The 27,783-nt window shown below is 38.5% G+C and overlaps 1 protein-coding gene across 1 annotated transcript; it reads left to right on the top strand.

The window, feature by feature from the left end:
- On the top strand, window positions 1–27,518 carry FAM3C (FAM3 metabolism regulating signaling molecule C). Its single transcript, XM_058022437.1, has 10 exons — window positions 1–98; window positions 12,070–12,132; window positions 16,328–16,432; window positions 17,548–17,577; window positions 17,973–18,096; window positions 20,652–20,710; window positions 22,239–22,289; window positions 22,772–22,856; window positions 24,790–24,916; window positions 25,907–27,518. The coding sequence occupies exons 2-10, from the start codon at window positions 12,120–12,122 to the stop codon at window positions 25,994–25,996; spliced, it is 684 nt and encodes a 227-aa protein (XP_057878420.1). The 5' UTR covers window positions 1–98; window positions 12,070–12,119; the 3' UTR covers window positions 25,997–27,518.
- Window positions 27,519–27,783: the final 265 nt, after the last annotated feature.

Here is a 27,783-nt window from a genome sequence, read left to right as displayed (position 1 = left end):
GGCGGCGGCTCCGCTCGGTTCCTGCTCGGGCCGGGGCAGCCTGCGCGGCGCGGCCGCCGAGGGGACGCTGCGCGACCCGTCCGCGCCCCACAGCCCCGGTAGGTGCTCGCGTTCTCCGCGGGGCTGCGCGGGGGCGGCCCCTGCCCGTGTCCCGCCGCCCGGGCGTGCATCGTTCTCTTCTGCGCGGGGCGGCTGCCAGCTGCCCGCCCCTGCCTCTGCTGCTGGCTTTCCCCGGCGGAGCCCCTTCCCCGGGCCGCCCGGCCCTTCCCCCATCCCCTCCCGCCCCGGCAGGCTGAGGTGGGCCGGGGCCGCGGGTCAGAGCCGGGCGAGGCGCAGGCCGGGGGCTCCGTCCCGTCCTTCGCCGTCCCAGCCCGGCGAGGGGGTCAGGGCCGGGCGGGGGGCGGCCGTGGGGCGGGAGGAGAGCGCCGCCGGCGGGGGCCGTGAGGGAGGAGGAGGCGGCGGCGGTCGGCTCGGCAGGACGGCCCGGTCCCGGGAAATGAGGGAAACGCCGGCAGCCCCTTCCTGCCGGCACAAAGTCAGCTCGGTGGAAACGCGGTGGTGCTGCTGCTCGGTGCTGGTGGTGGTCCCTTGGCTCCCTCTGTGGAGTACGGGGCCGCGGACGCTGCTGGTCCATGAGTTGTAGGGCTCAGCTCTTGCTTAGTTAAAATGCATCGTTACAGAGGGCAGCTCCGAATTCCTAAGGAAGTTCGATGTGGTGTTTGCAGAGGGATACTTGTCGAAGCAGCCTGTGTGCCTTTGGTTACTGGCCTCTGAGTTGCTGATGTAGGATAACATATAGAAATTATATTTTTTTTCCTCTTAGATAAATACTACCATATGTTAAGTTACGTGTTTGGCTGAACCACTAAGGGGCTATGTAACTCACCTGATTTGTTTATTTTCTAATTTTCTCACATTTAAAGAGGTTAAATCACAACGTAATAACTCCAGACTTGGGTGAAATCTTTTGCATATACCAGGTATTTTAATATTCCACGTGGCCTGTTACGCCGCACAGACTTGGAGCCCGTGGTAGCTCTTTGCTGATGAACGCCGCTGACTGCTCCTCTCTTTTACAAAATATTTATTTAATACTAATTGGGGAGTTATTTAGAAAAAGTATCAAAACCACAGACCCGCACCAGAAATAGCTGCCTAATGACTGTCAAGTTGTTTTCTCTTCTTAAAACCTTTCGAAACTTCTCGAGGTATGAATATCTTCATTAGCACATATTTTCCCTTAGGGTTTCTTTTAAGTATGAAGAAATCTCTTTGAACCGTTGATTTGCATAGTTGTTTGTGAGGCAAAACGAGTTTTGTGACTTGCTTTAAGCCTGCAGGTAGGCTCTTCGCAAGCTAATGGCTTGCTATTGTCATGTAATAGCATCTAATCCCTGCAGCACGGAGGAAGCACCTGCTGGTTTCAGGCCGGCGCTTCCATCGCTCTGCAGAAGCCCTGACCACTTCACCCAGTGAGAGTGCGGAGTAAATAGATAATAATCGGAGTAAATAGATAATAATCGGAGTAAATAGATAATGATCGTTGTTTCATGGAACCACGAGGTCCTGCCCAGCCTCTCTAAGCGCAGTCCGAGTGCTTCAGGATATGTATGTTCTACCTAACATATTGGGTTTGGGTTAGAAGGCGCCTTAAAAACATAGTAGTTTGGGTTAGAAGGCGCCTTAAAGACAAAATATTTCCAGCCCCCCTGCCGTGGGCAGGGCACCTTCCCCTAGACCAGGTTGCTTAAAGCCCCATCCAGACCTGGCCTTGAGCGTTTCCAGGGATGGATTACCTGCCAGCTCTCTGACAAACCTGGGTCAGTGTCTAGTCACCATCCCAATACCAACCTCAGAGGCACACTGCTCTAGTCCCTTGGACACCGGGCCACTGACTACAACTGAGAACTATTAGTGCTTATAGAAGGGAGGGATGATGTACACAGCCTAAAATTTTAGTGGAGCTTTGGAAAATTAATATTTAAAAAGTGAATTCCTGAATGTTTGTTTTTCAGGGTTTGGGAGGAAATACTAACATGCAGGAAACAGATTTTTAATTTTTTCAATAAAATCGTAAGATTTATTGATGCTGTGCCAAAATACCTGTCTGCTTGCAAATTATATTGCAGCCTGAAGATTAGGTGTCCATAAAATGATTCCACAGCAGACACAGACATCTTGCTCTTAAATATTTAAATTGATCAAAGAGTATTTGTTATTCAAATAGAACTTAGGTTCTGGTTTTTAAACTTGTTGTTCCAGTGAAGTCAGAGAATTGACATTTGAGTGTAATGGCTGCAGGTCTTTCGAGTTATATTGCTAATCAGTATGTCCATGAGTCATTATATAAATCATATGTGTGTTTGGTTCTGGGTTTTCACTAAAATTTGCTGAGACTGTGTAGGACTTGAGACATAATTATTGTAAACCTCCATGTTTCACCTGCCAGTGGCCAGCTGTATTAGGCCTGTGACAATTGTTTTGCTGTCAACATTATTGGAATTATTGTAATTGTTTTGCAGTTTAGGAGGATCTATCTTAAAAGCCTCATGTTGTTCTAAAACTAAGATTGTACATAAATTCTCAGAAAAAATGTAATTTGCATGAGTGTCAGAAATCTGATAGTCTTGCAGTGAGATCATGGCATGGGTGAGCAAAACTAGCAGCCCAATGCTGCTGCACTTTGCCTCTAAACAGTCTTGAAAGTTGTCCTCTAATCTATTATTAAAGTTATATTCTCTTTTACTACATTTAGTTTCCTTAGTGAGCAAAATCACGTGAGCTGGAGCAGCTTGGTAGGTGAACTCACCTGTCTTATCAATTTTCATGCTTCCTAGTACTATATATGCCTGAGGTCTCGTGGCATGAGTATACAGTAGAGAGGGGTGATGAGGAAGTAACTTTGAACTGGTATTGCACCTTGAAATCTCATTTCCTAGTATTTCTTAGATTAAGTATCTGTAACCTATAAATAGGTGCCCCTGGCTTCTTGCTTCGTCATCTAAAGTTCTGTGACTGACCATGAATCCAAGCACAGCCTTCTCATACTTTTGTTAAGTGTATATGCATCCTGAGAGGGCCTTAGGAATTTTTTTGTTAAATAACTGAATTTTTTTCTGGGTAATTTGTAACTCTGATCCCGCCCTGTAATTTGTTTCCATCTGCTTGTGTCTCGGTGTTATCCACAAATTTAAAAATTTTATCCTTCTTCAGTAGTTCATTGATGTTTATAATAAGTGGTGGATAACTATTATTAAACGGTATTTCACCCAAGGTTGCTGAAATTCAATCACACTGAAGTTGTCACATGAACAATAGTTACTCTTTTGGAATTGTTCAACTAGTTTTGCTCTTCATATACATGTATTTTTATAATACAAAAATAGTTTCTATCCTCATCTGCAGACTGAGCTGCACCATAGCATTTTCCAGCCTTGGCCTCACATATCCTCAGTGCCAAGAGAATGTGGGATTGAGGAGAACCTCTGTAAGACTATCAGGACAGAGGGAGCTGCTGGAGTAAACTTTGCCCTGCATTTGATGTTGCTGTTGAGTCAGTATTAGTGGCAGAAAGTTGCACAATATGTTTACCTGTGCAAATACATGCTAGTTCTCATGATGGTCCAGTTAAAGTTTTAACATTGAAATTCATTACAGTCTCCCCTCTATCCATAAGAGTTACTGGCTTGTTTCCTTCCCTTGTCCCACCCAGTCCTCAGCTGTCTTTTGTCTGAGGAGAAGGTAACCATCTCCTCCTAGCGAAGGTTTTTATTTTATTTTTTATTTTGATCTGTTTTGGTATCATCAGTTAGGTGAGTCATCATTTCACAAATGTTTAAGCTGGTGTTTGCTAGTATTGCTGCTGCTAGAAAGCTGCTGACCCTGGCACTTAATTCTGCTTTGGATCAGCCTTCACTTTCTGGGAGAGGTGGTTGATGGAACTGCCATGCCTGCTTGTGTGCTTGCTGGTCAGCTGAGTATTGGTAGCATGTGAATGGTTCTGGAACTGCATTTGGGTTGATTCAGGCAGAGGTTTATTAAAGGAGTTCCTGTAACAGGTAATTTCTCAAAAGAGCATGATCCAGAGGGGATTCCATCAGGAGTTGTTAGAGTGTGCAGTGGTTGCATATCAGCATCTTTGTGTCAGCTGTGCATAATCTCAGTGGTAAGGTCACTGTAATAAGCACCTTTCTGTCACTGAGGGATGCCATTCCTCAAAGGAGTTTATATGTGCCTAATGTGGTAAATTTCTGCATAGTTAATGACATACAGTGAATTGCTATGCAGCATAATTTTAGATTTCCCCACTCACGATGATGCTTAGATTATAACATCTCAAGGGATAGAAAATGTCTGTGTTGGATTTTAGTTGGCAGATAAATGCCAGTTGTTAAGTAAATATTAAGTGTACAAATTATGCAAATATATAATACATAAAAAGAACACATTGTCCCTAGGTTTGTTTTTTTTTTTTTTCCCTTGAAATTATTCCTCACAGATATAGCTTATGGTTTTGATAGTGGTTGCTGTAAGATTGCACCTAGCCAGGATGTCGGTTGTGGATCTTAGTTTCTCAGAAACTTAGAAACTACAGGTTTTGGGGCTGTTTTGTGTGTCTTCAGTAGGAAGAGGTGAGTCACTCTAGAGCTGTTAAGAATCATGTCACTGACTGAGTTCCTCTCCATTTACAAGTATGTTTCACCCCATCACTGACAAATGACGGCCTGTCAGTGCTGTTATGGACCTGCCTGCACCACAGGAGCACTTTGGTTCTGGGTGCCTCATGCACGTGGAGGTTCTCAGGCACCAGCAGCAGTCTCATGGCATCCCATAGCAGTGTCCTGTAGGCATAGCATGGTGTGTGGAGCCTGCTGCTGCCCTTCTTCCCAGAGCTGGTATGCTGGGCTTTCTCCACTGAGTGCTCTGCTTAGCCACTGACATGCTCTTTTAATCCTGCAAAGGCCACAACCTACCCAAATACTACCTCACATGGGGGGTGAGTCAATGAGAAGGGGCTCCACAATGGAGCATGCATTCCAGTGTCCCTTAGAACAAGAGGAACTAGAGACACCAACAATGCTGTGGACAGTGCCTGTCACTGTCACCTTCCCCCAGTTTCCTCGTGAGATCAGCATGTACTTTGCTGGGATGAAGTGGAGAAGTAAGTTGGTGAATGAAGTTCAGCAATCTGTCCTTGATGACTTTATCTCTCTGAACTTCCATATGTGATATTATCCAACCCCATGAAACACAGAGCTAAGATTCTCTTCAATAGATATGTCAGCAGCAATGGTATTTACTTCATCACATATAAATAGTATAGGTTTTAGGGACTGTAAATCACATTCTTAACTATATGGATCAGTAAATTTTTATAATAATTGAAAGAGTCTTCAAAGTATGGGTTGAGTGCTTATAAGGCTCAAATTTTTTTGTTGTTCATTGATTGTGTTGCCTTTTTTTTTCTTGGATTAGTTTGGGTTTGTTGTTTTAATTGCAGAAGGAATGTGGGTTAAGTTTCATTCTCTGTGGGAAGAATGAATGCCTTAGTACTTTTATCTCAGCTTCTCAGGATTCAGAAGAATTTTTTCAGTGTTTGAGACTGTCTAGTTTCTGTGTTGCCTAAGGTGAAAGTACTGGCTTGATGCCACTAGCAAAAAGCTTGTAGGGACAGTGATTTGACATGTCATTTGGGAAAGATTTGTTTTGCATGTTAAGTTTCAAAACACTCCAGCACAATGCTGCTTCTCATGTGTATTTCCTTTGCTAAAAGTGAAACCACAAAGTGGTAGTCGCGACACAGGACATGCAACAGTAGCTGGAGTATCTATTTATAATTTTGGAATAAGCTTGGGTTTAATTTCCTACATGTATATACATTCATTTGTTGTAGATTTATTTTGATAGAAGTAAAATAAAATCTTGTATTTACAAGCAAACACTTTGGGTCTGATTCCGTTGCCTAGATTGCCAAGATAAATTTTGATATGTATATGGAAGAACATGATTCTTATAAGAAGTCTAATTTTTATAAGAGATTGATAATTTTACTTCATGGTACCATTTGTTACAAAGGAAAAAGAAAATACGTATTCCTGAGTCTCTAAATTTTTCTGTGTGGACAAGCCCTTTCCCAGTGTGGAGTTCTGCCAGAACCTCAGAGAATTTGTATGGATGTAGGAGTGCTGCCTGTAGGGAGCAGCCACTGGGGTCATAGCCTGTATTTCCAGAAAACACAAATGGTGCATGACTTTACAATAAAATTGAGTTATACTATTTACTTTTTAAAAGATGTAATTATTTTCCATGTGTGTCCTTCACTAATCTCAAATTAAATTAATTTTGTAAACATATTGGAAAAACTATTCATAGCCTAGCAGAAAAGTAAGCAATCGTCTGGGTAAGAAAATGCATCCTGCATTTAAATAAAACAGTCTTAAATGATTTTGAGTGTCTCAGCTCTTTTGTCCATGGCATATAATCCAGGTTGGCAGAACCACTGGTTTAAAACCAGAAGTCACATAAGAATAGCTAATGCTGTCCTTGACATATCTAATTCACTGTGTAATGTTGAGTTAAACAAACCACTGCTCTGAACTGCTTGAACATAACACACTGAAATATCTTATCAACAGAGGCTGGATTAAACACACTGTTGTTTCATTGATTATATTTTACCAGTTATGAAAAGCTTATTTTTTTTGTTTGTTTGTTTGAAGGATTTTTTGCTGTTCTCTGTCAGGAATAAAATGTACATGCTAATCATTGAGGAATGCAGTTTGTGCTAAAAAAAAGCCAAAACCACCAACAAAAGACAATGTCCTAATCTGCTGAAGTTTCTTGGAAATAAAATAAAAGCTCAAGTGATTTTTTGTTGTTGTTGTTGCTTTTTTTTGGGAAGGGGATTTTTTTGAGTTTTGGTTTCTTTGGGTTTTTTTTTTTGGTGCTAAGTAATTTTGAATACTTGTTTAACTGCAGTACAGTGTATGCTACTCATATTAACAAATAGCAGATACCTACAAAACCAAGTATAACATTATTTGACCTAGCTAGAAAGTGTACAAACACTTAAGTCCTGATCTGAGGGAACAATTTCACCCTGAATTATTGAATGCAAAGTGTTTCAGGCTGCCACACATTTAATATTATATAACCTGAGTACAGATTTGCATGTAATAGTATAGAAATGCTGGCTTAATATTGAAGGGGATATTAGCTCACAGCTTGTAGACTTGTATCTGTGTTAAGAAAAATTGTCTCTGTTTCTAGACTTTTTATGATGATTTACAGCCTCCTTTTAAATTTTGTATTTATCCTTGTAACTGTAAGGTTGTTTTTTCTTTATATTACAACTACAAATAGGTAAGCAGCAGCCAGGGAGTACTGAGAACAGTTATTCTTAGCATTTTTTTAATTATAAAAATAGATATTTAAAGTAATAATGTCTTCATATTAATTTTAGATTTGCTAAAAATATAAGTGTTTTAAAAATATATATATTTATTTCTGTAAAAATTTAGAATTACACCTTGAAGATAAGAGATAAAGATGTCAGATCCTGACTTCTCTTTTTTACAGTTCCTTGCAGAGCAGATTTGATTCTTTTATCCCTTAGTTGGTTTATTTAGGTCATGTAATTCTTATCTAGATTCTTCCATTTGGGGATTATGCATTGAGATAGACTTAGAAAAAAACTGCACATGGGTCCCAGTTAAAAGTCAAGATAGCACATAGAGCAGGGTATTTTTTGTTTATTTAGGCAGAGCAGAGTAATTGCTTTTTGTTCCATACACAGCAGTGCTATCAGTGCAGTTCACAATGAACAGTTACACTTTTGTGGCAGTACGACATTGTTGACCCCAATATTAGAGAGCTGCTATAATCTCTTTCTCCATTGCTGCTGCTTATTTTGCTGCACTTGATGTCAATTTTGGGGTATATTACTTTCTGCTTTATTAAATATCATTGTTGATTTTGAGACCTCTTCCTAATCAGCTACGGTCAGAATTCAAAATTATCTTGACCTTCTAAATTCTTGCCTCTCATCTTTGTTTGTTTTTGTGTGCCCATTTCGTAAGCATAATCCAGTCATTTTACCGGGTTGCTAATGGAAAAACTATTATCCTGGGAATGAAATAGACTGATCTACATGTTTCATTATCATCCTTCAAAACATTAATTACAATTGTATTTGAAACCCCCTTTAAACCAAAGTTTGTGGCAAGTGGCCACATCTTTCTGCACGGTAAGTAGGGCAGAGGCTGTGCTCCTGCCCCACTGAAGTGTGTCCCATGGCACCATCTCTGGACAAGAGTTGAGAAAAGCCTGACAAAGAATTAACCAAATTGAATTGCATTCAGTTGGGACTGAAATCTGCATTTCATTCAGTGTTGTATCAATGAGGCAGGATTAATAGGAACTGTTAATTTGTCAATTATCTCAATGCAGTTTCCTCTTGCACAATGAATCTAGGAGAGAAACTTGGATGATGACCACTCTGTCTGACACATGAATGCATAAATGACTCAGTCTTGGTGCGTTAGAAACTTTATAACATCTAACAAAATTTGATGATAATTTGCTTGGAAGGATTGTAGGCTTGTAATTTTCCTAAACAAAGTGGTTATAAGTTTCCTTCAGGAAGGACTTAGCAGGATTCCCTCAAGAGACACAGGTTACTTTTAAAAGCAAGCATCTGCTGGTCTACTTATTGAAACTAGTTTTGGTATGAACAAAAATACATGCAGTAGCTCTGTGGAGTTATCTATTTTTTTTTTTTTTTTTTTTTTTTTTTTGTATTTTTGTTGAGTATGTCATAGCACACAAGTGGAGCAGAGTGAGGGAAAGCCCTTTCTTTTTCTCTTCTTTTTTTTTTTTTTAATTGTAAGCTACTGTTTTCTATGCCCTATGGAGAGCATTTTAGACTGTCTTGGGGGTTATGATACACAAGGATGCAGAAAAAAAGCAACCAGTAACCTCAGCTCAGAGCTGTCTTTCCATATATCCTCTCCTGAGTAGTTTGTATCCAGAATAAATAATTTTTTTCTGCATGGATGGATGTGCGACTTCATGCAGGGAACTGGACAATGGCATGGCCAGCACTCAAGAAGGATTTATAACCTCTAATTTCTTGTCTTCTCCTGTTCAGGTTCTTTTGTGGATAACTTTTCATTTTGAGGCATTGCTGCACAAGAGAATTTTTATTTTCTTTCTGCTGTCCAAGCTGTAGACCTTGATTGAAAAACTGCCTTAGTTCTGTGCTAAGAAAAGTCAGAAGGAAAAGAAAATCCATATTTAAATCACATAATGCTTCCCAAACCCAGCCATTTTACATTGCAACTTGAAGATGTCGATGTTGTCTGTTGCCTGTTTTGTGGTGTTTTCCTTGGCCCTTGCATCTCTGTGGGGTTCTGCTGTACTCGTGGGGACTCTGCCTGTCAGCCCTGCTGTGGGCTGCTCATCCTGCCTCAGGCTCTAGTTAGTGGTACAGGGGAGCCTGACACAGAGTGGTGTAGGAATAAATGATTATCTGTATTACTTGGCACTCATAAGTCAGGAGGATACTTAGGTTCTAATTCTCCTGCCTCTACTCGATGGAATGTTACATCAAAGAAGAGAAAAATAGTGTTTGGGTTATTTTGGCCCATTTCTAAAGCAATCAAAGGAATGTTGTTGGTACTGCTTTTGTGTATCTGAGCTTGCTCAAGCTCAGTTGTGATCCTGCGTTCTTTGTTTTTAAATGATCCTAAAATTTGCACTATTAAAAGTTCCAGACAAATTTTCTAATCAGTTCTCCAGTTTGTTGTAATGTCTGATACTGAACATGTGGAGTAATGGTCCCTAAGCATTTATAAGGGTTCACAGCTTATGTTTTATTCCTATTCTGTCTTGAAGTACTTCAAAAAAACAATCAAGATAAAAAGTGTAGGAAAGGACTTGATGTCCATAAATTATTTTCCTGCTGCTGGAAAGTGCTGTGCAACTCTTGTCTGTACTGTAGCACTACTGTATTATTTGGTAAATCAAACCTCATGATTTTTCAGTATGCTGTAATTTAGGAAAAGAATCCCTACAGTTTTGAAATTCCTTTCAGGTTGAGGCATAGCATACTCATTTTTCCTTTTTCTAAATCAAAATGCATTCCACACTTAAATAATGCATGTTCTTATTTGTTGATTGCAACAAATAATGATCCCTGAGACAGGTCAAAGGGGATATTGGGATAAAAGCAGTCAGTGTGATGATGTGATTGTTTCACTTAGACTCTTCTTTCTGGTTTTGTTCATATTCTTGTTTTCATGCTTTGAATTCATGATGTGTTTTTGTTCAGAGTAAAACAAAGAAAGAAACTTCTTTTTTTCAGTGCAGACTTAAAACAAGCTTGTAGCTGTTCAAAGTACAGGCAGTGTTTATTGTAACATTGATATATTTCTGGGTGTCTGGAAGAAGAAGCCTAAAATAATTCTGTTCACAGACTTTGAAATGAAATGAGTTTTTCTGCCCCGACAGATTCTTTTTTCCCTTTTTACAAGACAGATAAATACTAGCTTTCACTGAAGGAAGATATTATATGAGGATATATGTGTGGCTACAGCTAAATGGGTATATTATGGTCTATAATATGCTGTGAGATTTCCTTTACAGTACCACGTTAGCACTCAAAAACATTTGTTTGCTTTTAAATTTAGGTGATAAGCATTTTGAAATTCTAATAGAACGGAAATAAATATTTCTGTATTTGCAGGGATTTTTCCTGCTTATTTCTCTCCTGACCATTTTATTGTAAACTTGAAGGGATAGAGCAAAATGACTGAGTCTTTGGCAAAGACACAAATCACTGACTTGAAGATACTGAAATAAGAGAAGGCAAAAGGTTTTCTGCAGAATACCAATTTTTTCTCCCTCGTGTAGACCACAAGAACTATGTGGGTGTTTTGGTGCTTGTCATCAAATAATTTTTATTTCTAATAACAGCAATTTTTCTTATAATTTCTAAGATAATGTTTTTGATGGTTTTCAAAGTCATGGCATAGGACTGCAGAGGGTTAGGGATGCTACAGCTTTTGTGATGGGAGTCTGGGACAGCTGGATTAGAGTGAGAGCTGATTGTGTGTTTGCACACGTGGCCTTAGTGTGGCTGATTCCCGATTCAGGGATCTTGTTGAAAGTCGAGCTGGATGTCCAGGCTCAGTGCAGCATGGGCCCACCAGGGCTGAGCCCGAGCATGGAGCAGGGCCAGGGGCAGCTCTGGCTCTGCAGGGAGAGGGCAGGTTTGGTATGGCCTCTGGACCCTGCAGTGCAGGAGGAGGAGGTGGGAGCTTTTGTTCAGAGCCTCTGGAGTTTGTGGCCCACTTTGACTCTGTGTGCTGACATGCTCTTCTCAAGAAGCTTGTGGATGCTTAGGCACTGTTTGCTTAGAGTGGTTTTCAGTTTGTTCTGAAATAATTGGAGTACTAGGGTTGGTGCTTCTGTCGTCGTTGACCATAATGTTATTCCTCTGGCTGTACCTATGAGTGACAAATGTGTTGTTACATTTCTGTAATGCAGAGATTAAAGTGTTGACCTTCTTTCAATTCCATTGAATGCAGTTTTTGTAGTATCCTAGAGACCAAAATGCTTAAATCTTTTCTCTCCAAAGCACAGTTTGCTATGCTGTTTGCCAAATAGACACTTGCACCCAGAAGCAGGTAGGGTTTTGAAGGAGTGCAGGTGGAGTTGTTGACTTTTACCACATAGCTTTAAGAAACTGAAGACTGCTTAGATAAAGCTCTGATAAGTACTTAGGTCACAAATTGAAGGACTGAAAGTTAAACTGAATTTATAGGGGATTAAATGAAATTAGTGTTTTTTCAGAACACTTGTTTTGTGGAGAGACAAATGAAATCAAGACATCAGAAATCTATCTTAAATCTTCCCCTAACTATGAGTGTTAAGAAATAAGTATTCAGAACAATCGTCATTAATTATATTGTCTAGAAAATCTGTGGGGTTTTTTGCTCATCACAAAAGTGCTTTTTTGCTGTAATTACGATGAAGTAGTTTTTAGTTTTTATTTTTTGTTTCCCATAGGTGGCTGCTGCTTTAATGCAATAGTGTCATTAACTTGCTGAACACTAAACATGAGAATAGCAGGTAAGTATGCTCTGTAAAATCAGACTTTGGTCATTTATGAAACAACTGCTGTGGACAACATTAACAAGTTGTGACAATAAGGTTTTAGAGTCATAGAATACCAGGTTAAAAGGGATCTCAAGAAACGTCTGGTCTGACATTTCTTGTCAGAAGCAGGATCTAGACAAGACAGCTGTCATGTGAAAAGTGGCAATTTCCTCAAACCTTTAGTGTTTGATTAGTCTGTCAGCACACCAGGAAAGCTGAGACCCTTGTGCCTGACTAATCTGTGTCCTGTTATGGGGACCCTTGAATGGACTTCCTTTTCATTTGGGTGGATCTTGAGTGACTGGTAATGCATACTTTTGTTACTCATTGGTGTAAAATTCTCTTGCTTCCCTGTTAGAGATATAATCAATAAAAATATAGAGCTCATGCTCAATGAGGGGTGATCATACATTGAAGGCAGGTAACTTTGGGATGATGTTGGGAGTTAATATTACAATTAAGTTACAAAGAACCTCAGGGTGATTTCACCACAGTTGCTGGTTTAGCAGAAAGATACCTGCTCCTGTCTCCCTTGGCTGACAGCTGCTGTGCAGGTTTATCAGCTACCAAGTACCATCTGATTTCAACAGGGGCTGACCAAGGTGTTTCCACTCTGCTTCACCTGTTAGCACGTGCTTGAGGTTGCAGATTGTGTATGTATGGAATTGGTGTGGGATAGGTTTTGAGCATACTCACAGCATTCCATCCAGGAAGTAGCAGCTGCATTTTACCCTATAATTTTCATACCACTATAACTTCCTCTAATTTGAGCCCTAGCCCAGCACTGTACAGCCAGATTTTAAAATGGCCAGTGTTGGAGAGTCCACCTGTTCCTGGGGACATTATTCCAATGGCTGATTGTTCACATTGTGACAAATTTTCTGTGTCTAACTGGAATCTTCCCCACAATAACTTGTACCCACTATACCTCTTGTTTTCCATGCAACTCCTTGCAAAAAGGGAGTCTCCCTCCATCTTCTTTGTAGCTGCCTTTGAGATACTGGAACATGGTACTAAGTTCTCCTCTAAATCTTTTCTCAAGGCTGAACATACCCAGCAGTCTCAGCCTTTCCTCATCTAGCAGGCTTCCCAGTCCTTTGATTATTTTTGTGTTGGACTAGATTGTCCATGTCTTTGTCTTTTTTCTTTTTTTTAATAGCAGGGTCCAACACTGAAGGGAATCTAACAAGTGTGGCCTGACAAGTGCTGTGCAGAGAGGAATAATGACTTTATTTCTGTCTGCTTGTGATGCGCTCGTTGATGCAGCCCAGCATCCTGTTTGCTTCTTTGCCAGCACCCTCCATTTGTATTGAGTTGGTTGTCCACCGGAATCCCCTAGTCCTTTTCCACAGATCTGCTCCTCAGCTGGCTAGATTCCAGTCTGTTCTTTACTCCTGGATTATGATTTCTGAGGTAGAAGACTTTACACTTGTCCTTACTGAACTTCTCTGGTAGTGTTAGCCCATTCTTCCAGCTTACCCAGGTGCTCCTGCAGGTTGACTCTCCATTTGGACATGCCTCCTTCCACTCAGTTTGGTATCCTCATCAAACTTTGTCAGGGGACACTTCACTTGGCTGGCATAACAGGCATTGCTATTCTACTTCATTGGTGTCTCACTTTGGCGCTGGGATGGTGGAAGAGCAATCACCTTGTTAAAATGCTGTAGCTGATCTGCAGTGACTGCTTAAGCTGCTGTGATTTGACATATTTTGGCTGCTGTTTCTGTGAGATGATGAAGAAGTAAGGAAATGGCAAATGGTTGTCTTAAGCCACTTCCCCACCTCCCTAAAATTGTTATGTGCTGTTTTAAGTGTCTGAAACTTTCTGAAAGGTTGCTGGGAGTTTGAAAACTCTTAAGAGCCTTTTCATAGAGTTAAGTTACTGTAGTACAGACTTTAAGAAACTCATTCTACTTGACAAAAGGGATAGTGGTTGTAAAAATAAGACATTTGCTAATATAAAATTAAAAGAAAACATTTTTTGACATTTTGTCACAGTAGAATAGCCTGTGTAGCAATGGAATAAATCTGAGTTTCTGGTGCATTGCACTTTTATCAGTAGTTAGTGTTATTTTGCAGAAGGAGAAACCGTTGCCTCTACTAGAAGAAAATGGCACCTTTTCCAAGATCTTGTTAATGCATACAATTCTTGTCACTACTCCTAATTTTGCTTTATTAACCACAATATGAATAACTGGAAGCAGTCTGCTAAAGTGAATCTGATAAAGAACTGGAAAATGCTCCAATTTTTGGGTACCTGATTCATCTGGAAAATTACTTTCCACACAAGTTTAAGGTTTTTTTTTTCCCTTCCATCCAGCTTTTTTTTTTTTTTTGCTGAAACTGCAAAGTAGATATGGCAGTTCCAACAGGATGTTTCACCTGTATCAAACATGCCAGTTTTGGTTCAAATGCTTAAGGAACCTTCTACGAGATTTCTTACTGTTCCTTTGAAGGGAGCACTTGCAGTTCAGTTGAAAAACTCAGAATATAGAGTAGGGGGGATGGTTGCTCCTCAGACTGAGTTCTTCTTCATCTCACATGATATATACTAAACATGCTCTCCAAATGCCACTTGCTAGATGACACATTCCAAAATCTGGTACCATCTTGTGGTTTTAAGCAGTGTTGCTTGGAAAGCCTTTACCCCATTTCTTAACATATGTTCAGCTCATCTGTTTCTCCTGTACTTGCACAGGGTTTCCTTCCTTTCAAGTGCAGTGATCTTTGGAGTTCCAGCATAATATTTTTAAGCTAGGTTTGCACCTGTGTTTTCTTACATCATAATGTGTATGCACATCATAATGTGTGTGCTCGCACACAAAAAAGACCAAACTACAAGCAAAAAAACCTTGTATGTTTCTTCATCTTGCTTTTCTTTTTCTATCCACTTATCTTTTTTCAGCCTTTTGGGAGGATTGATTAGCATCTCTCATCCTTCTCAAGGCTGAGTAATCTGTCTATTTTAAGATTTTCTGAGCGGCCCATCACAGCAGCAGTCTGAGATCTGCAGGAGTATATAAGTTTGGTTTTTTCTAGAGGATTTGGCTGGCAATCAGAGGAAAAGAAGCATGCTTTAAGGTTGATTCTTCCAACCAGTTTGATATGCTGTGGTGAGATAGGAAGGCAGGATGTTGGTCAGATGCCTCCTCACCTGCCTTGTACTCTCAGTCAGTGTTTTTAGTCAGTATTTTACAGTCAGTTAAGAGTGGAGTATTCTGTAAAAATGTACTGCAAATTATGCTAAAAATGGTGAGGTTTGTGGCTGTATCACATTTCCATTTCAGATGTAAGCTGCTGTGGTTGTGTGCTTACAGCTCTCCTCCCAGGAAGTAGTTTGGCCACTCAGCACTGCAGGAACTTAGCCCTGTAAAACCTAGAATTGCCTATTTCAGTATCTTAAAAGGGAGACAGGAGAGCTACTGCTTTTCTTACTTATTTTAAAATAGGCTTTGAGTCATCAGACTTGCTTTCTGAAGGTCATTAATGTACATTTCTTGAAAAGTAAATGAGAATGGTTGTTTCTGGTTGGCTGGTGGTTTGGGGGGTTTTTGTTGTTTTTTGTTTTGGTTTTTTGGTTTTTTTTTTGTTGGTTGGTTGGGTTTTTTTAATGTCACACTCAGAGCTGACTGACCATAGTAGCCAAGCTGCAGTACATAAACAGATCCCTAATCACTCAGTCTGGACCATATATTAAAACAGAGGTAGCTCCATTTGAGAGCAGGGGGAAACACAGTATTTGTGAACAGTGAAGAACCAGGCTAAGAACATGCAAGTGGAATGGGGAAGGTGGGAATTTGACCTTCAGACAACAGCCAAGTAGATCATCTTAGTTCATTCGGTGAAGCTGGATTTTCATGGAAGTCTGGTTTCTCCTGGCCGCTGAGCTGAGTTGGTGTACTAAAGTGTCAGAGAAAGCATGAAGGTAGAGAAAGTTCAAACCAGAGTGCATTGCATAACCTGGTGGATTGGTGCAGTTACATCCTACATTCCTACATTATAATATCCCTCCATAATAGCCATCCTGTTTAGTAGGTCCACAAATGATCATCCTGTTTCCGAGTTCCCCAGAGTGGAATCTGATACACATTCCTCATGTTGCTAATTTTGGTAAACTAGTGTTACCACTTGCAGGTAATTTTTTGAAACATTTTCTGTTTCTTAACAGGTGCTGCAAAGTTGGTAGTAGTCATAGCAATATTTTTATTGACGTTTTATGTCATATCTCAAGTGTTTGAAATAAAAATGGATGCAAACTTAGGACACATATTTGGTAAGTGATGACTTGGTTTTCTCTGGACATTTATTAATATTTACTTGAGCCTTTATCAAGAATATCATGTTAGTTTTGCCTGAGCTCTTCAATTTAATAATTGAGTTTATCTTTAGTATGTGTGCTTATTTTTTTACATATAGTATGTGTATTGAATTATTTTCTGTATGAAATAATAATTTTGATTCTTTTGACTGCCAAGGATACAGAATTTTACCTGCTTTTTTTTTTTTGTTTTGTTTTGTTTACTGGAAATGCATTCTTAGCAAGAGTAATAAATTAGGTGACTTGAATCATGTTTCTGGAAATCTGTGCTCTGCCTTACTACTGCTGAAGAGATTTAGAATTTGTTTGGGGTTTTTTTTTCTCTTGTGAAAGTATGCTGCTGTGTTAAGTTGAATGTGCTGTAATCAAAACATTTCAGATGTGCTATGCAGATAAAGATTAGCAGTTGAGATGTCTCAAATTTCAGGGTCTATTTTGAACCAGAATTTTCTTTCAAGGTGTTTTTTATTACCAAAAAAACCCCTAAACAATGTTTGATACATGGGTGGAAGTTTGTGTTCTTTAACTCTGCATTACTGCAGCACGAGCTGCCTTCTGAAGCAGTCAGCAGAGACATCTCTAGTAATCATTGTTGAGACAGAGGTGTCATTCAGATGTGTGTGTGGTGGGGGTACTCGTGTCTCTTCATATCTCAGGAAGGGGAGTCATGAATGGCTGGGAATATACCTGAAGTACACCTGAACTGCAGGCTTCCAGTTAAGTGAAAGCAGCCCCATCCCAGTGAAGTTGTAAGGAAGGAATTGATTTCACTTCAGTCCCCTGAGCTCCATGAATTCTCAGAGGTTTTGGATCTCTGGGTTTTTGACTCCACAACCCTCTAAGAGCCATAAATGAAAGCGGTGCTTCTGAATGAGATTCCTAATCACTTTCATTCTGCTAATGCATAAAAGTTGTTTCTTATTGCAGCATAATATTCAGGTGGATTTGATACTTCATTTCAGCCAGCCTGTTTTTATAGGGGCACAGAAAGACATTACATATATAGGATATGATATAGCAGATGACACTTTAATAGTAACATCTTGTAAAACTTCCTTTTTTCATTTTAGCTAGATCAGCGTTGGATGCAGCTGCACGCTGTGAGTATTCATAGGCATGTATTACTGCTGTGCCTTGCTTTTGCTAATAACAGAAAGACTGATGAATTTTCATAGCTCAGAAAGTCTAAATTACTCTTCAAATGCAATCAGAAACTAATTTTCCTCTTCTCCTGATTTTCCTAAAATTCTTGTAAAGTCTGTTTTGTAGTTTTGGCTTGTGGCTTTTGATGATGGTGCCAGAGCAAATGGCAGGGTGACAACAAGAAGTTGGAATAATTAGTTGCTTCAGGAACTTAGATTATTTTAAACTGCTCTGTAACTACAGATGTGATAGTGTTTGTGTTTGCTCTCTTCCTTGAGTTCCTTCAGAATGTATTTGTCTGTTGGCCTTCCTGTGGTGTTCGCTAAAATCTTGGTTTATTTCCTTTTGAAAGCTACAAAACCTCCAAGATACAAGTGTGGGATCTCCAAAGCTTGTCCTGAAAAGCATTTTGCCTTCAAAATGTCAAGTGGAGCAGCGAATGTAGTTGGACCTAAAATTTGTGTAGAGGATAATGTGTAAGTATTTCTGCCTGTTGTTTCTGAGTGTCTCTTTCAAATACTTAGATCACTTGCCCACAAAATCAGCAGTTTAAATTAGGGTTTTTTTGCAAACAGTATGCAAACCAACACATGTCAAAGTTTGTGACATGAAAAGGTCACATTGCATTATAACCTTATCTCTGATGAAGCACACTTAATGCTTTGCAGTAAATGCAGAAGTGTATGTTGTTTTAACACATGCAAGGTAGCTTGCAGTTTGTTTCAGGTTTATAGACTTAAGGGTTAGACTTTGTCAAGTCAGAGGCACACTTGTCTCTAAGGAACTTGTCCTGGTGCTTCTGATAGCAATTCAGTGAATAATTGTATTGTCTTTTGCAAGTAATCTTTTAAACTATATTTCCTCAGTACCAACGTCAGAACATATTTTCTACTTTTCTTCTAAGGTTGTCTTCAAAAATGAAAAATAGTATTTTAATGATTGATAGTTATTTAACTGTGCTGATGGTAGCTAAAGTTAATAAACTTCATCCATTTGTGAAATGAGGAAAACAACTGCTTGAGACAAAGTTTGGTTTTAAGTCCTCTTTTTAATAATGTTTTTGACACAGTATTATCAGCAATACTGTGCATAAAGTATTTAACTGAGTACTTTTCAGTAAACCCCCATAATGGGAATATTAATATTTATTTTTAGACTGTTTTTCCTCTTTGGGTGATAATGAGCAGGAACAACCCAAGTGTGCAGCTTCCTATAGCATAATCTAATCCACTTGATTTTGCAGGTGGCATGTCAGAAGAGACATGTTAGGGGTGTTGGAAGGAGATTTTTGTAAATATCAGTCACACTTAACACTTTTGCTTTCCACTTGCTACTCCAGTTTAGCTGTTTCTCAGCTAACACTATATTAGTACAGATAGCACATACAGCAGCTGGTGCTAATGAATTCTAGAGCCAATGGCAGCTTCTGTGAACAGCAGAACCCCACACAATAGAGTAACTAGGATAATACATGTATTTAAAAAAATCTCTTTACTCCCCAAAGTAACTGTAAGGCTAGTCTCTAGTGATCTTAAGAGAAGACTGTTTTGGCATGAACTAGCATTCCTGTGTAAGGCTGGCTTAGCTGAAGCTTGCTGGCTGGTGTGAGTGGGTTTGCAGCAGAGCGTCCCGGGTAGCTGGGGAGCTGCAGGTGCTCAGCAGGGGCTCACCTGGGCACCACGGGCTACAGGCTGCTCCTTCCCTTTCCACTCTCACAGGCTGCTCCTTCCCTTTCCACTCTCACAGGCTGCTCCTTCCCTTTCCACTCTTACTGGTGACTTGCTGGGTGACCTTGGGCAGGCTGATCTAATCTCAGCCTGGTATTTCTGCTGGTGTTACAAAACATCCTACTGTCTCATTCTGGTTGCTTAATATAGGGAGCTTAATATCTGTGAACACTTAAGCTGATTCAATGGTTAAAAGATGTGGGAAAGCAAGTAATATTTTAATTTCAGGATTGTAGGGTTGTTTTGTTTGGGATTTTTGACTCTTTTTTTTTTGATTTAATGTCTTGCTGACTGTTTAAACAAGAAGAGGTTTTTCTATTGCTGTCCAAAAAAAGAAAAATCCTCTACTAGATCTTTTTCTGAAGAAAGTGATGAAAAAAAAGTAGTTGCTGGAAAAAGTCCTCTAAGTGGGCACTTCAATACACAGCCATTGGATTCTAAAGTCCAGCTTTCCTTGGCAAACATCTTTCTGAATTCCTTCAGAGGCCAACTGGTCATGTCTGTCTAAGTGTCCGCCAGGAAATTTGATTGATTTTAGATGATCTCCTGCATTGCTCATAAGAGGTTTTATTTCTCTTTCAAAAGCTCTCAATTTGCAGACTAAATTCATGGAAGAATTCTAAAACTAATGAAGGGCTGCCCTCCTGTGAGAAGCTGTTGCATTGCAGCCTCTTGTGTTTGTGATGATGCACAAGCTGTCTCAAGGGTATACAGTAATATATCAGAGCTCTGAAAAAAACTCATTTCCTCTTGAGTAGCTTTTTTTTAGGGATATTCTGTGAACTCACAGTTGCAAAAAGGTTTTTATTTTTCTGATTACTTTGTGTTCTTCATACTTCCCAGACAGGACAGCAGGAATGAGTTTTCATTATTTGTTAGCTTTTAAACTCATTAACTCATTTTTGTTCATTGTGTGCTTGCAAAAAAAAAAAAAACAAACTTAAAATGTTGGTTGTGTGCCTGTGATGAGCTCCACAAATTAATATTTGGTTATTTCTTAAAACACTAATAATATAACTACAGAAACATCACTATTTTTGTGGCACTTTTAATATACAGATGTACTTTGAAACCATGATTAAGCAATCAAATAAAATCAATACAGCTGGGGGTATTTGATGTATTATTCTTAATTCAGTGGTGCCTTAAGAACACAGATTAGTTCAAGGAGATTTTGCTTCATTTAAGTACTCATGAACATGTGGTCTTTTAACTGTGTCTCTCTTAGAACTTGATCCTATTTAAAAAACAGAAATATTTCACATCAGAAGATTGCTCGATTAAAAGTATTTATTTTGTTGCAGTTTAATGAGTGGAGTAAAAAATAATGTTGGCAGAGGAATAAATATGGCCTTGGTCAATGGTAAGTGACATTTTAAGTGGGCAGATTGTCTTCATTTTCAAATTGTTTCTGAAATTTAAGGTGAAATACTATGGCATGGTGAAAGGCAAGCACCAAGGAGAAAAGGAAGTACTCAGCTTATTTGTACTGAGATAATGCCAGATATTGGCACTGACACCTTGTTGTTACAAAGCAGAAAAACTCTGTGCATTTTTGTTTCTAAAAATGGATTGTAAAAATAGTAATGTGGAGCGTGATGGTGACTGTCTTTTTGATACGTCATGTAAATTCCTAATGAAAACATAGAAAAAGACATGAGATGCATGCTACTTCTTTTGACCTTGTGTATTGCCACCACTAATTATACTGTAGAATGCATTCTTCTGTTGCTCTGTTTCCAGTGAAACTTCTTTAGCATCTTTATCAGTTTTGTTACTACACACAAAGACCAGTTCATTATTTCCTCACTTGAATCAGTATATTTGGTCTATGGACTTTGTCCATAAACACATCCTGTTAAGTAATTGTGTTTTGGGTTTGTAGTTTTCATTAAAACCAAACAAGTTTAGCTCTGTTACCTTGAAAGCTGGACTGAATGTCAGCACTGGTACATCTGTCTTTAATGTGTAGGAAACGATTCCTTGTAGCACTGAGATAGCACTTTGTCATTTCACTGCAATATAAATTCCTTTTATTTGCAGATTGCACTCAGATTTACACCATCTAAAGCATAACTTGAACAATACTTCCTAATCCTGTGTTGCTTTCCTGAATTGTCTCAATCTGTTAAAAACCAAAATACCTATGTTTGTATTTTATAGCTCCAGTCTTTCTCTCTGTCTTCTAAACTTTAAATGAATGTATATATTAAAAAAAACTCCACCTTCCATCAAATACTCCTTTATAGACAGCATAATAAGAAAAGGTAATGAGATATACTATATTGTCTGCTTTTTTCTATTTATTCTGGATGTTTAAATCTACTTACAGTAGTACATCTATAGCAAAACATGGAGTCTAATTTTAATCCTTGTAACTTTCCATATGGTACAAAAGGCAGCCTATAGCTATACTGTCTATTTTTGTGAAACCAGCTTTAAAAAAAGGCAGATATATTAACTGAATATTCTCTGATGGTTTTAGAGCCTGTGGGTGTTTTAATTTATTTTAGATTCCACTTGAAGCAAAACCAGAATTTTGCCAGAATCACAGAATGGTCTGTGCTTGAAGGGACCTTTAAGATCACCCAGTTCTAAGCCCCTGCCATGGCAGGGACACCTTGCACTAGACCAGGTTGCTTAAAGCTCTAACCAGCCTGGTATCCAACACTTCCATGGATCATCTCACTTTTTTCCTTTTATCTTTCTCTGCACTTTTTCACAAACCACTGCACTGTTTCCATAAAAGAGATGCTACCATAATTCATTTATCCAGTGTCTTTTGCAGCACTTTGTCTGAAAGAGCATAAGAGGAGTTGGGCATGTTATCTGAAAAATAATTTTGGCTATATTTGATGGCATCAAATGTTTCTTTTTCTCTTTTCCTCCAGGTAAAACAGGAGAGTTATTAGATACTAAGTTCTTTGACATGTGGGGAGGAGGTAGGTGCAATTACACTGGTCAGAGAGAAACAACAAATGTGCTTTTTTTCTTCCTTCTTGTCCAGACTCCATTTGCTGTGTGATATAAGGTGATAGTTAAGGGAGTGCTTCACCTCTGCCTTTGTAATTGTGAGGAGAGTGCAACTTTAAAGAAACATAAGTAGTTGAGGTGGGAGGGAAGGGTGTGGTTAATCAAACAGACTTGTTCCCCAGGGTAGTTCTCATTAGTGGTTATGTCTTTACACAATAAAGATTAAACTCTTTCTATAAAATAAGAGTTCTCGGATGCATTTTAGCTTTCTCTCAGTCTGCATCTTTTTATAAGGATATATTTACAAATTTTATATATGTTCTATATATAGATATTATATATATTATCTTTACAAATATTCTTAAAAGTAATGTCTTTGCAGAAAGACATTGCAGATGTTTAAATTTGTAATTGTTGCTTATTATTAAACAGTTTTATGTTCTCTCTTCAGATGTGGCACCACTTATTGAATTTCTGAAGACCATCCAGGATGGAACAATTGTGTTAATGGCAACATATGATGATGGTGCAACCAAGTATGTAATTGATTTTAAACAGCAAATGTTGCTTAAACTTTTATATGCTGTTTTATACTGAAAAAATGCATTATCACACAACCACTTTTAATAAGATTTTGTCCTTCCAAGATGACAGATTTGAAACTGTTTATTAGTTATATAATGCAGATGTGGTTTGGGCACAACAGAAATCAAACTCTAACTAAGCTGATTTTTCTATTGCTGGTGGCTCATCCTGTCTTAGGCTAGCAAATTCAGATAGGTCCAGGCATAGGAACATGATTATGAGAACATACTTTGGTTGAAAGCACTTTCTTCAGATCAACTCCAAGGCAGAGTTTGGTGGTTACAGGATGGCAGAGACCTTTCCCAACAAGCCTTGCCTGTATCCTTACATTTAAAGTCACAGAAGTTACCAATGTGAGCCTTGTAATTTTTGCCCTGAGTGTTTTACTGTTTCACCCTAAAGCTATTCAATTTATTAATATAGGTGTAGCCTAAGAGGATTTAGGTCTCCTGAAACATTGTCTTCCAACTTTCACAACTTGGGTCAGTTTCAATAGATACTAAAATTTACTGTTGAATATGTACTACAATCTACCCCTCACTTAAGTCATCCTATCCAAAGGATTGCTTTTCACAGTGAAAATGGAAACTTCTTTCCCTTTTCTCTGTTGTTTTACTAATAATTAACTTTTTTGTTAATGTAGTCTGTACATTTTTTGTCCTTGTTTGGTTCAATTTGTTGTCTACAGCTTGTCTGTATTTTTGATATAGAAGCAGCTTCCCTAAGTTCTGACTTTGCAGTGTGCAATCTTTACAGTAAATGGTCCAGTGTGTTTACATTCACTGCTTTTAGGAAAGGAGAAAGTCATTTACTGGGGTATTAGCCAAGGTTGGACCTTCTCTCTGTTGTTCTTTTAATTTGTTTTGTTACTTTACATTTTGCCTTCTTCCCTTTCTTCTTTGATATTTTAGATAATAAGAAGGGTTAGTTTTGCTTCAGTAAGCATTTACAGCTGATGATTTTGAAAGTTTGTTGGCAGATAGAATACAGCTAAACAAGAAGTTGTGTTTGGCCTTGTCTTGCTGACAGACAGGATCTACTGCTTTCTGACAATACTACAACTACCAACTGGTAGTTGATAGTAAATATTAATGCCAGTTCTTGGAAACAAAATTGTGAAGAATCAAGCTGCCCTAATGCTTGAGAAAGTTGGCGTGTGGGTTGGGCAAATAACCTGCACAGTATTTAATAATTTTCATAATTTTGACTAAAGTGAGTCATACAGCCTTATCTCAATAGGTAGAAGTAATCAGAAGTTTTGTGTATTATTTAGTAATCAGGCACATTTAGTAAGTTAAAGGAAGAAATCAAGAGGTGCTATTTAGAGAGTTTGGAATGATATCCTATCCTACAGAACTGTTTTCCTTTAGATACTAAAATTATCCTACTTGGGTTTACAGGCACTGAGCCATGCTGGAGGCAGCATTCTGAATTTTGAATTAACTGCCCCAAGCAGATGAGAACTTATTTCAGATACTCATTTCATTTTTGTAATCGAAAATAGCTTTTACTTCATCTAGACTTCAGCTTGAGCCTGCAAACAATGTTTACTTTAAGGGCTGACTTTTTTAGTTGCTTGGAGAACTGCTAACAGAACTTGAGATGTACAAATTCTCACAGGAGAGAGCTCTCGGCTTTTGTTGGTGTAGTGCTAGGTTTACATCCTGGTTCCTTGAGATTATAGTATGGAAGAGCAGCGCTCTTTGCATCAGGTGATTCCAGAACCTGCCTTACCTGATTCTGAGATAGATCTTGCCCAATATTGACTGACTTAAAGTATATTAAATAGGATCAAAGCAGACTGGTGCACTGAACAATGAAAGCTCTAAGGGCATGTATTTTATTCACATACTCTGGTTCACAAACTTCTCTGGTTTGTTCAAGGCTTAACGAGGAAGCACGGAGACTGATTGCTGAATTAGGAAGCACATCCATCACTAACCTTGGCTTCAGGGACAACTGGGTCTTCTGTGGTGGGAAAGGCATTAAGACTAAAAGTCCATTTGAACAGGTATGTGATTCTTTAACTTCCTGGAATTTAACAGCTGGCATTAATAGAGGCATAGCATGTTTCATAAGTGCCATGCATTTGTTCAAGGTGGGTATGTATTGCAGTACTTGCACATAGTCTTATTTTCAGGTATTTTCCTTTTCCTCCTTTTAAACATACAAAAAAAAAGATTCTTTGGTGCCTCATAAATAAGAAAAAAAAAATATATGATGTAGATCTTACTATTCCAGTAACTAGATAATTCATCTTTTTAGTGAATCAAATTAACCTGAAAAATTCAAAGCTTGCTGCCCAAGTTTTATTCTATTTGAGATGCACTAAGAATGGTGAACTTCCAAGAGATAAGTGGGTAGTTAAGGTGTTGGTGTTCCCAGCTGTTAGCTTTGCTCTTCTCTCAAATTGCTGCCATCACAAAATTTGTGAAATAGAATATATTCCCATACTTTAGCTGTTACAATTCAGCATGTGTCAGTGTTGCCTTTAATCACTGGTAGGAGTAGCTTTGTACTAGCAGAGTAAGGATGTGTTTTCTTCTGCCAGCTTTGTAAGGGAGGGGAAACTAAGTGCAGAAACAGTGGCAGACTCTTGGAGGCAATAATGTCTTACCTGACTGTAGATGGTTTTTTGGTGGACAAATAAAATGTTCTTTGAAATCTCACTATTTGTTTTCATTGCCTTGTAAATTTAGTATCCTTGTTTATTTTTACCTAGTGGTTCATGCTTTAATGCAGTTGGTCATTTCCTTCCTTCTCTCTTCCTAAGCAAACATCTGTAATAAAATTTAAAAATGTTTTCCCTGTGTGGCTTAACTTTTTACCATACACTTGTCTGGGCAAGTTACTTTAAATGGTGAATGCTTCAAAGCATGGAAGTTAATAATGTTTTTTCTTTGTCCATGGCCTGAAATGAGTACATGTCTTAAAGGTATGAGTTAAAGCAAAAGGATAAATGACTTCACATTAACAGCAGATTGATATTTTCCATTTATAGCATATAAAGAATAACAAGGACACAAACAAGTATGAAGGCTGGCCAGAAGTTGTTGAGATGGAAGGCTGTATCCCTCAGAAGCAAGACTAAATGAAAACAGAAGAAAAGGAAAAAGAATATGGAAGACAATGCACTTTCTGCTACTATTAGAGAGAGGGCTATGAAGGAGACTGTACTGTAAAAATTATTTTTAAAGCATGCAGCCATCTTGTCAGTGTGTGCATGAGCACTGGCATTTTGAATATTGGAATTATTTATTGCTGACACACATAGAAATTCTTTTTGTAAATATGTCCAAAATAAAAGAAACATCCAATCATTTCTATGCAGGTTTCTTAAAAGCACAGTATTTAGTTTGCCTGTGGTAAATAATACTTGTAGATAACTGGCTAATAAATAATGTATGTGGACAATAAACAGATTGTGACAAATGTACTGTCCTCTTAACAGTGCAATGTTGCTGTGACTATGTAAACTTGGTGGAATATTGCAGATTTTAGTAATACATTAATAAGGAGCTTTAATTTTTTTTTATCTTCTGCCTTTTTAATGGCATCATCAATTTTTATTAAAACTATTTGGTTATTCTAATACCAAGTGCTCCAAAAGTTTATTTTGTAGTCCTGTATCAAAATTGAGTAATCAGCAAAGGAAAACTACATGATAGTGTAACACAGATATGCCATGAAAAGCACAAGAGAATTTTATTTTCTATCTTTAGGGGATGAACTAAGGTAAATATGTAAATAGTATGTGTGATATTTAAAAGCAGCTTGGAAGAATTTGTACTTAACTTGAAAGTGTTTGCTTTATAGAAGGGACTGGCACATTAAACAGCAGTACTGTGGCTAAATTTTTCATTTTTTATTGCAGCTTTTGTACTGCTGCTTAACCATTGCTTCTCCCTATGGCAGTTCAGCTGCAGTGGATGTGTGTAATGGAGGAGGCTCCTCTTTTGGTTCTAACAACAGGAATAAATTTCCCATCACAAAGAGAAAGCAGTCTGCCTTCTAGTGAGAGCTGTTTCGGGGTACACAGCTGTGCACCCTCACCACCTACAGTACTTCTCATGAGCTGAGGCAATCTCCTCTTCTGGAATGTCAGAGAGAGCAGTGTGTCTTGGGTTATGCAATGTGTGACTTAACTGAAAAGTGATGTTTCCTTCATCCTTTTTTTAATGGGAAAAAAGGACCAAGTTTAAGTGGCCTTATTCTTTAGCTTATATCAGAGCTGTCTGAAGACCTTGCTTTCTTTCTAAACGTGTATTTCTTTTAAGTGGGGCCAGCTTGAACTTTTCCTGAAACTAAATTATACCATACTAACTGATTGTATCCATATTCACAAAATTAGGGCTGAGACAGAACTGGCTGTAATCTCCTGCAGCTTTGTGTTATGAATTCTGGTATATTCCTCAAAAACTTCAAGCTAGTACTATGGGGCAAAAGCCACAAAGTATTTTTCAGGAGCCCACAGTGAGTTTGACAGAGGCTTTGGAAATAGTATTATTGTTGATGTTTTCTGAGTCAAATTCTGTACACTAAAAATTTCAAGCAATATTGAGAATGACCTTGTAAGAAAAATAAATAATCTCTGATACCAGGGTAAGACTGGATTCTGAGTTGTTCTCTATGTTTAACTAGCTTTTTAGATAATGTGGATTTCCCTTAATATTAATGTGAAATATCTATAAATGCACCTGAGACATTGCAACTGCTTTTGTTAAATCTTCCAGATTTTCCGGTAGAAGGATGTGTTAAAATCATATGTATTCTTTCATTGAAGTAAAATCCCCTTTTCTAATCAGCTTGAAATTCTATTTCATTACTTAAGGCTGTAGTGAAAAAGTAATTGTGTAATTCCTGGAATTTTCACAAAAA

The sequence above is a fragment of the Melospiza georgiana genome, chromosome 4 (assembly GCF_028018845.1).
Source record: "Melospiza georgiana isolate bMelGeo1 chromosome 4, bMelGeo1.pri, whole genome shotgun sequence".
Taxonomy (NCBI): domain Eukaryota; kingdom Metazoa; phylum Chordata; class Aves; order Passeriformes; family Passerellidae; genus Melospiza; species Melospiza georgiana.
Note: the sequence above shows the minus strand (reverse complement) of the source record. Positions and strands in the feature narration are given on the sequence as shown.

Coding starts and splice junctions, on each gene's coding strand:
- FAM3C (XM_058022437.1), top strand. Junction 18,097..20,651: donor ATTTGTGTAGAGGATAATGT/GTAAGTATTTCT, acceptor ATTTTGTTGCAG/TTTAATGAGTGGAGTAAAAA. Junction 20,711..22,238: donor AAATATGGCCTTGGTCAATG/GTAAGTGACATT, acceptor CTTTTCCTCCAG/GTAAAACAGGAGAGTTATTA.